At 50.6% G+C, this 10,276-nt stretch overlaps 1 protein-coding gene across 1 annotated transcript in view; it reads right to left on the bottom strand.

Annotated features, from left to right (window-relative positions):
• The window catches only part of CACNA1C (calcium voltage-gated channel subunit alpha1 C), an 865,289-nt gene that overhangs the window by 214,590 nt on the left and 640,423 nt on the right, over nt 1-10,276 (bottom strand). The window contains exon 8 of the mRNA XM_045295927.1: nt 444-547. Coding sequence (XP_045151862.1) covers nt 444-547 — 104 coding nt within the window. The remainder of the gene's footprint in view (nt 1-443; nt 548-10,276) is intronic.

Here is a 10,276-nt window from a genome sequence, read left to right as displayed (position 1 = left end):
GATCAGGCCAGGCTACTGTCCATGCTGAAGGCACACAGTCTGTGGCTCTTCTGTCAAACCCTAGCTGCCAAACGCTTCCCATTCAAGGGGCTCATGATGCTGCTGCCAGGGTGACACCAAGCTACGAGGTGAACCATCCCATGCAGCCTGAACAGCAATTTGGTAGGAAAGGGTTGAATGAACTGACAGGAATCAGGGGAGACAGGGCATCTCTTGGTGATGCCAACTGCCCTTCTCCATTGTCTGCCACCCAAGTCAATAGGTTCTTTGTCCATCCTTGCCCTTGATCCAGCCAGGCCAAGGATATTCACTCTGGGGCTCCTCTGGTGACCGCTTAACCCAGGTGAACCAGAGCCAGGAAAGGAATAGAGCCAAGAATAGCAGAAAGAATAAATGTAATAAATGGAAAAAAAATCAAGACCTTTTTCCTTGGTCCTGCTTACCCGCTAAGAACACCGAGAACCAAGTTAAGTACAAAAAATGACCCTATGATGATTAGTGTAACAAAATAGATCCAGGGCCAGTCCCTTCCTACGGCATCATTGACCTGGAAGAACGGAATGATAGTTAGTGAGGCACACTTTGCAACCGAGCACGGCCAAGCACCACTCCAGAGACACTGACCCAGCAGCACTCCGATCTGGGGAACCCGTAGGTACAAATCAGAGACCAGATGCCAACTGTCCCGCCCAGCCAATGTTTCCGATTTGGGGGGTTGAATGAAAACACTTTGTTTTCCTGGGCCTGTTGGGTTCCCCTCACTGAGGATCCTGGCAGTGGGCAGAGTGGAGGCTGGACCCTTGCTCGGCTGCATGGTCAAGAAGACATAGAAATGATCAGCTTACCCGCTCAACACACCGAGAACCAGATTTAGAACGAAAAAGGATCCAAAGATGACCAGACTGACAAAATACACCCAGGGTAACTCATAGCCCATAGCGTCCTGCATCTGGAAAGATGAGGGAGAGTTAGGGAAGACAGAAAGCAGAATTGGGTTAGAGCAAAGAGAGGCAAGGAGAAAAGGGCGCAAACAGATTCTGGAGGAGACACATGGGATTGAAATGTTGGGTTTTTTCTGTCGGTATGATCAGGATGCAGAGCTCTCCTGGCATCTGCTACATTCAAACTACTTCCCCGTGACCTTGACTTGCACTGTCCCGCATGTTTGCGGGCTTGGCCCTAGGATGAATCCTGTCTGGCTTTCCAGGCACAGAGGTTATTTCTGATGCTTTCTGGTCACTTGTCTAAGAAGGTGGTTCACCTCAAAAGAGGATTTCTTCAGCACATGATTATTTGAGCTCAGTTGGGTTTGTATGGCTGGTGCATTTTCCAGTGTCCTCTGAGGCACTTAACCTTGGGGCCTGAAGTGCTTGGGCTATTGCTGACAGAGAGGAAGAAGTGAAATCTTTGAGGGGATGTGAGGAAGGAGCTTCCTAAAGGACTTATTACCTGGACCCTGGGTTGCGACCAGAATTTAGAGGCAATTCTTTGCTCTTCATGAGTTCGAAAGGCCACAGGTCAGGGAAGGGCAGCCATTGGTTTATGAATTCATAGACCTGTTCTTGTGTCTGCAACCCCAGGATAGAAGGAAAGGGTCATTCGCCAGGAAACTGCGACTTAAAATGAAGAGTCACACACCTCCACACGAGCTGGGAGTAGTGGTGTACTGGGGTTGGTTCCTATTGACTTTGTGGAGTTAACTGCATGCTGGTCTCCTCCAATGCCATCTTCATTGACTTCACATTTGAACCTGACCATGGCAGAAGTATTTACACCAAGGGAATGGCATTTGAACTTGACCACGGCAGAAGTATTTACACAAAGGGAATGGCATTTGACCTTGACCATGGCAGAAGTATTTACACCAAGGGAATGGCAAATGATCCAAAACAATACTTCCTCCACCTCTTACACCTGATAAACAGCTGAACAATTATGGGCACACATTTATGAACTAGAAGGTAGAGGTGGAAATGCTATGTCCAAGAGCCACGTTTTTAGCAGAGGACATTTATTTTGATTGTTTCTCAAACCTCTCTTCTCTGATGCTTTCTGACAACTACACAAGGCTTATGCTTCCTAATATTTATTGGGTGTCACTATATTTTGGTTAGAGAAATCCATCAACTTACAGTGACGAGTGCAAAAACTGTGCCAAAGTCTTGGGGGTGGGGGGGCAGCGTTCATTGATATGAAGGTTCACAACACATGTCCTCTTAACCATATTATAATTAAACCCAACTGAACATGTGTTCAGGATAAGGTGACCAGACGTCCCGCTTTTGGCGGGATAGTTCCAATTTTTCAACAATTTTTCCCGCGTCCTGCGGCGTTTTAAAAAAGTCCCGATTTTTGGAAAGAATGCACGACAAGCTAGGGTATACGGTTTTCAGCTGCCATGTGGCTATTTCGCCAGGATATGAGTTTTATCAATGGTGTCCCGCTTTACCAATATTAAAATCTGGTCACCTTAGTTTAGGAGCCCCAGTGGCGTAGTGGTTATACGTTGGACCGAGATCTGCATGGTCAGCAGTTTGAGACCAGCAGCAGCTCTATGAGCGAAAGACTGAACTTTCTCCTCCGTACCCAGTTACAGGCTCAGAGACCCACAGGGGTCGCTGTGAGTCAGCACGGCCTCCACGGCAGGGAGTTTGGTTTTCAACGCATGTTTCTTGAGCATCTCCAGTCCCCCACCCCTCGCACTTCTCTCAGAGCAGTGACCACTTGGTACCGCTATGGTTTACTCATTTCTGATGTCTCTTATCCATCTCCCCTGCAGTTTGGGTCTGTCTCATTCACTAAGGTATCGTTCACTAAGGTATCATAAGTGCCTGCCATGTGGTAGGTGACCATTCAACGTCTGTCGGGTGACTACATGAACTAAATGTATGTTGCAAACAGGTGCTCAAAAGGGGAAGATCTTGCTAGTGTGTGTGTCTTGCAATGCAAGGTAGCCAAGGCAATCATCGGAGAAACTCTGTCAGGTTCCGGAAGCACAAGAGGGAGGCGGATCCAAGAAGACCTCCTCCCTGAGGCTGGAGGGACAGGTGAGGGCCACCCCGGCAACATGCTGTCCGCATGTGCCATGCTGTGGTGGGAAGGGAGCTCTCCTCGGAAACTGGGCGGCTAGTACAAACGAAGCCTGCAGCTGTCAAACCATCCTGGCTCTGGGATGGAGGATTTTCCCAATGGCTGACTTACTAAAATAGCCAGCGAAACAGCAGCTGTTGAGAGGCAGGGCGGAAAGGTCTGGTGCGCACCTATTCCTCCCCCCGCCCCCCAGCCTGTGAGCTCGACCTTGGAGGGCTTTACTGCCTTTCGTGAGCTGGAGGGAGCTAACTGCCTAAGCCATGCCAGCAAAGGACCCGTGCCAACAGAGGGACGTTCAATGCCGGCCTTCACTCGCAGAAGAAGAACCAAAGTACACCAACCCAGGTGGGGGAAGGACTGGTGGAACGATTAGGAAGGACAAAAGTGGAGTACCCTCCGTGACCCCGTGGACTACAGACCACGTAGTGATGGCCACGTAAGGCCAGGGTCTGTAAGTCACGGTGTAATATGAGGGGCTGTGGAGGGATGCTTGGATCATTGTCACCAGTATCAACCCACTGCCACCGCGTCATTTCTGACTCATGATGACCCTGTAGGCCAGGGTGCAGCTGCCCCAGGGCGCTTCTGAAGCAGTCATCTTTAAGGAAACCAGTCATCTTACTTCTGCCGAGCAACTGATAGTTTCAAACCATTGACTTCTTTTGGATTCGCAGGGAAGCGCTTACTCAATTAGTGACCAGGGCTCATGTGATTGTTCTTTGTAGCTGTCATATTACAGGGGCTGTTTGTTCCGTGTGCATTAATTTCATGTCTACCATGTGTGCGTAGTAGACATCGTGTTCCGTGTTGACCTGTGTCCTACAGTCAAGGCAGCAGCGTTGAAAGCAGCACCCAGATGGGAATCCACGGGGACTTCTGTTGAAAGTTGGATCTAAAGCCATGCCAAAGCCTCTCTCAGATGAGATGCTGCCTCTGTAGGTCATTAGCACGTCTTTACTTCTTTGGGAGGAATGGGGAAGTGCTGAAGTGCTGATGAAGGCTATGAACTCTCACCAGGAAAAATAACAGGGGCACTCCAGGGTGCACTGACACCCCGAAGCCCATCCTCTCACCCTGCGCTACTGTTGTTGTTGTTGTTAGACATCGTTGGGTTGGTTCGGACTCACAGCCACCCTGTGTTCAGCAGAAGGGAACCCGGCCTGGTCCTGCAGCTCCTCACAATGGTTCTTGTGTTTGAGTCCATCGATGCAGTCGTGTGTCAATCCATCTTGTCGAATATCTTCCTCTGTTTAGCTGCCCCTCCACTGTACCAAGCACGGCGTCCTTCCCCAGAGACTGCTTTCCCCTGATACCATGTCCACAGCAGGCGAGAGGAAGTCCCGCCACCCTGGCCTCGAAGGGGCATCTAGCTGGGCTACTAACCTGCTGTAGAACATCAAGCTCTAGTCTGCTCTGGGCGGACCCCGAGGAAGACTTTCCCCAGGTCTGAGGGTTAGGACCACGAGAAGGTCTATTCTGAAGAAGTTCCCTTTGTTCCTCCCTTGGGCAAGGCAGGGCAGCAGGTTCCAGGAGTAGAAGGTGTGCTCACAGTTCACCCTCGCAGAGCTGCCTGCAGAGCTGGGCAGATGGTGAGTGGGAAGGAGGCCTGGTTGGCGTCCAACCAACCCCCTTGAGATGGAATAATTCTTGATGGGTTCCTCAGAGGCCCTTAAACTTTGCAAATAATTTTTAAAGATTGTTTCTTTTTTAAAATTTTATCTTACAGTTTTATTGGCCTATAATTCCCGTATCATAACAATCCAACAGTTCGATTATATTAAGAAGACTTGTGCAATGATTGCTACATAATGATTGTTTCTGCGATCATTTGACCTCCCAGAACAAGGCTCTCAGACTCTTCCCACGCACCTTGGGGCCCTTTCTTAGTCTCCCTCGATGGTAAATAACTTTCAGCATCCTCCTAAACCCCAAATGGATGGAGCTAAAGACCTCCTATCATTGTCCCATAGCCAGGGCCAGGAAAACATCCCCCAACTCGCTACAAGATGGGCAGTTCTAACCCATGCAGTGGTCTCTGAAGAAAAGCCTGCAGCTTGCTTGCTAAGGGGAAGCCTACGGAATGCAGTTCAACTCCACGCGCACGGTCACTGTACACTGGAAACAACTCCCAGGCACGTGGCTTAGTTGTTTTTATTAATAGCCAGGGATAGAGCCTAGAGCTCACTGCTCTGCAAGGTGAGAGGAACTCTGATCCCACCTCTCCCTTGTTTTGGGGGTTCTGCTTTGGTGCCATGCTTGGCTAAGGGTCATATGGGGACTAGCAGGTGAGGGGCAGAAGGCAGGAGGGCAGAAGAGGCATCCGCAGGCTTCCACGGCAGTACTGGGAGCCCACCCCTTTGGTAGGCCCTGCTCTGAGAGGAAAGCACTTCTTCCCCATTCTTTCTTAGTTTCCATTCTGGGCCACTTGCTTTGGGTGGGTGGGGGGCAGTCTGGGAGGGCAGCATATAATGTGAAGAGTGGGGGGCCTCTAAAGTAGAGTGATGCCTGGAGTGATGGATTGATGTTTGAAATCAGCTGCTGTGGAGCTATTAAGAAGGAATACATAAAACCAAATTTGGGGTAAAAAAGTGACCCAGATTGCGGACACCCTTATTGAGAGGCGAGACAAGGATGGGTCCTCTTAAATCACGGGAGTTCAATGTTTCGTAGGCCCATGACCACAGAAACTTTCCCATGGAAGGTGGTGAGAGGCAGCCTGATGCCCATCAGCTGCAGCCTCAGGGCCTCCAGACCCAAGAACGAATGGGGTGGCTCTAGCCTTAACTATTCCAAGACTCTGCAGGCAGAGTAAAGGGAATAGGAAAAACACAGTAGCCCCTCCGGACACCAGCATCAAATTCCTAGAGTGGAATCCCAGCTTTGAAACTTCAAGTACTCCCACCCCTTAGGAGGAGGAAAAGCGCCTCCTTACTCCTGTCCCTGAAGGTCAGTTTGTCCTGCTGCGGTGTTATGTGCTTCCCAGTTGCTTGCACAGTCTCCCACGAGGGCCTTGGCCCAGGCATCGTTGGATCCAACGGACCCCACAGTCTCGGCAGAGGCCTAGAGACAGGCTCTATGTGCCGGCTAAAGGCAGGAGGTGCAAACCCAGGAAAGTCACAGTGTTTCACACCGAGTCTCATGAAAGGGAAAGGTTTGCTGCTGCCAGTGAAGAGTGAGCGACGGTCCACCCAGGGCCATGGCTTGATATATCTGTGACTCTTCATGGCCATTGTCACCGAGCTTGCTGGGACACAGGAGCCCGTCTTACGGGTCATGGTGTGAGCAGCAACTCAGAAGACTGGTTTCCCCTGACTCCTCGCCTCCCCCTGCGTCTGCACATCGCGGGGCCCAGAGCATAATTACAGCGTCCTGTCATCCTGCAGAAAAAAAGTCAGTCCCCAAAGCAAGCCCACTGCTGTCAAGTCGATTCCAACTCACAGTGACCCTGCAGGACAGAGCAGAACTGCCCTGTCGGGGTGTTCAGGGGTAAACCCTGACTGGAGCAGGCAACCCCTGCTGGTAGATTCGAACAGCTGACCTTTTGTTCAGCAGGGGATTGATTGAATTGCCATGCCAGCAAGGTTTATCAAAGAACAGCAACAGGCTTCTAAGCCAAGGGATGCCAATAAGATAGAGCAAAAACAAGCAAACGGAGGAACACAGAAAACAAACAAAAACCACCGCTGAACTCAGAGGGGTCAGGCGGTGACAATCATGGGTGACAAGGAGCCACAGAGAGCAGTGGTTTCTGACGCGGAGATATGTGTGGGATGGCATGTTGGCCCAGGCGTTACCAACAGGGCTTGGGGCCAAGTATGTGAGGAGCCTGCGACTGCATCTCCTGGCAGCCTTTCGGGGACGATAGGGTAGCTGCTCTTGGGCCTGGGAGGAACCTCCTAATACACAGTGATGCCCAGCTGTACGCTCACTGTTCCTGTCCAAGGAGCCTTCTCCCCAGCTGTGACCCAGCCCCCAGCCAGCAGAAGCCCACCTACTCCTGGAAGTCATCCCAGGCCCCTGCCCAGCTCTCCCTGCGTACCCAGGCATCCCCTGCTTTTCGCTTTACCACACTGCGTAGCTTTCACAGCAGACCCATCAGTCCCTGTTTTCGCAACCAAAGGACCCCCCCAGAGGGCTTTCCCTATTACAAGAAATGGCAAAAGGGGGAACCTGGCTTCAGCGTTTGCTTTGAAGTGAACAGCGGGAGGCCGCGAGGACCCAGGCTCCTGACCCCAGGGAGCTACACTCGGCCCCTCAGCCTCAAGCTGCTTCCACAGACATGAGCTACGAGGGTTATTTTTGGTTTAATGAGAAGAGCCTTGTTGGCATAATAGTTATGTGTTGGGCTGCTAACTGCAAGGTCAGCAGTTTGAAACCACCAGCCGCTCTGAGGAGAAAAATGGGGCTTTCTACTCCGGTAAAGAATTGCAGTCTCAGAAACTCCCTGAGGCCGGTACTACTCGGTCCCCAGGGTCACTATAAGCGGGCATTGATCTGACGGCTGTGAGTTCTGGCTCAGGTTTCGCGTGTTATTTGGTATGATGTAGTAGGTTATTCTGGGGGTCTGGGAATGTCCCCAATTTTTCACTATACAGGTTAACAGCAATTGATTCTCTTTACACCATTTTGGCTTACAAAAGGTTTCATGGGACCCCTCGACTTGGGATGGTGGGAACACCTATGCGGTCAGGCCCTAAGGGCTTCAATTCGATCCCACCCTTTCAGAGTCATCCTGAATCTGTGTGGAACGCAGTGGGACGTGCTTCACAGGGGCAGTTTGGTGCGTGCAGCGCTCAGCTCTTGAGGGCTGGCTTCATTCTCCCCTGTGCCCACCCACCCTGACGCCCAGTGCAGTCCTGGTGACACAGTACCTATGCTCAATAAAGGTTCGTGACATTGAAGTACTGAATGATAAAGTTTTACACGCTGCCAGTGAAATAAAGAAAGCAAAACCCAAGACATAAACAGGGTTTGGAGAGCTGCGAACGGTCAGTCTCGATGTTTGTCAGCCGCTGTGTACTGTTCAGACGAGCGAAGTGGCCATAGAGCACGGGGGACAGTTGTGAGGGCGGCGCAGGACTGGGCAGTGCTTCGTTTGGTCTCTGGCACACGGGCGACTGTGAGTCGGCACCGACTCGATGGCACCTAGCAACAAAGTGGGTGGTCTTCTAACGGAGGCCAACTGAAAACCAAGGGCCACAGGCCCTACCTAGTCCCCTCCTCTGGACACCTGCTAGAGGCCCGGAGGTGCTTTCTGGGGCCCTTGGGACATTTCTTTCAGCTCCCCACTGAGAGGGATGATAGGCGGTTGTTAGCATCCAGCTCCATCCCTTCTGCTTTTCAGCTTGGGAGTCAGAGGAGGGGGTGGCATTTGACAATGTGCTGGCGAGGGAAAAGAGCATTTAAAACACTCACATCCAATCTGCTTGGCTACAAAAGACTTTTGTCATCAACAGGACATTTCCAAACTACCTACCCCAGAGAACCGTGGCCGCTGTGTGTGTGTGTGTGTGTATGTGTGTGTGTGAGAGAGAGAGAAGCTGAAATACCTCCCCAGCCTGTCCACTCAGAAGTGGAGTGACCGGGGCTGGTAAACTGACTCATGAACGGTGAGGATGTCAGGCTTTTGTTCCTAAGGTAGGCTGGACCTAAGCAAACCCCCAGTACGACAGAAGACACGATGTATGATTCTAAATGATTTCTTTTATGTGAGTTCTCATTAAATATTCACTTTCCTTTTATTTCTAGTGGGGTTTTTTTTTAATCAATGGAAGGATGGGGTGGTGTAGGGAAGGTGGTCATGAGTTCAGGAAAATGGGCCAGAGACTCTTTGCTGGGTGGGCCACAGGAGATGCATTGTTCTTGGGTGAGCTCAGGCCAACGAATTCCCCTGCGAGAAGAATTATTCGGGCAGCATTCCTGAAAAGGAGCGCTGGTGGTGTGGGGGGCTATGCATTGGCCTGCTAACCACCAGGTCAGCAGTTCGAACTAACCAGCCTTTTTGTGGAAGAAAGAAGAGGCTCTCTGCTCCCACCATCAAAGGGGCAGTTCTAGTCTGTCCTACAGGGCACTATGAATTGGAATTGACTCGATGGCAGCGGGTTTTTGGAATTTCTAGAGAGCTAGAACCTGTCTTCCAGAGTGGCCCCTACTGTAATGACAGCCTCTCCTTCCCCCCATCCTCACATGCGACCTTCTATTGCCGCTCCACACTCAGTCCTGTGGCGAGGCTCTTCCATTACCACGGAGCATAGGGCAATCTCAAGCGCAGAGAACAAAGGCAGCCCTGAAGAGATGCCGAGCAGACTGAAGTTCATGCTACCCAATCGTCCCTTGGCTACAGTGTGGAAGGGCTAATACTGAGTTACAAACTGACCCTACTTCTCAGACTATCTGGGAATCCTACAAGGGGTCCTGCAGGTTATCTTGATGCTGTGCCTCAGCTTTGGGAAGGCACACTCTTGAACAATACAAGACAGGAAGCCTTGAATTACATTCAGAAAGCAAGGGATGTTTGGTTAAAAAAAATCCAACCCCTCAAAAAAGCAGTCCTTAATTAGAAAATATAAACCCCCCCCAAAACAAAAATAAACCAATGGTAATGATCAATGGTTACTTCCTTTGCTTGGTTCTTTGCCGTTTCTATAGAAGGCCGGTGCTCATTAGCGGATCACTACCCACACTCCATTTGAAGAAGACATTTGGACATTAGGCAAGTGAATGGCAAGGCTTTGGCTTAAGAAATCATTGCCTGAGGAAATAACAGCCCCAATCTGAGTTGTGGGTTAGTTTCTCAATCCCCAATGCCACCACCCTCACTCTTGCCCTGCCATGTGCATACTGCCTCTAGACAGATGTTTGAAGCTAATTGCTCAGCTAGCTGGAGCTCGGGCTAAGCCGTGGCCCCTGGTGATCCTAGTTGAGGCAGTGTTCCAGTGCCCTTTGACTGCTGTTGCTTCTTCAGTCCACTCCTTCTCCAAAATGAAATGGAATGCAGTAACACATGCCTAAGAAGGACAGAAACCGACTCTCTGTTTTCTGCAGAAGGCTGATGTCTACCATTTGCAATTAGCCTTCATTCCAGACGACATCCGGTACAGAACAGTTATTTCTGCAATCCTTTAGTGAACTATACTTTCCCCTAGCTCTGGGGTCTCCATTTGTTCCCAGACTTTAAAATCTTGGT

Source organism: Echinops telfairi, unplaced genomic scaffold (genome assembly GCF_000313985.2).
Source record: "Echinops telfairi isolate 266 unplaced genomic scaffold, ASM31398v2 ScPeMD7_6273;HRSCAF=7185, whole genome shotgun sequence".
Taxonomy (NCBI): Eukaryota; Metazoa; Chordata; class Mammalia; order Afrosoricida; family Tenrecidae; genus Echinops; species Echinops telfairi.
Note: the sequence above shows the minus strand (reverse complement) of the source record. Positions and strands in the feature narration are given on the sequence as shown.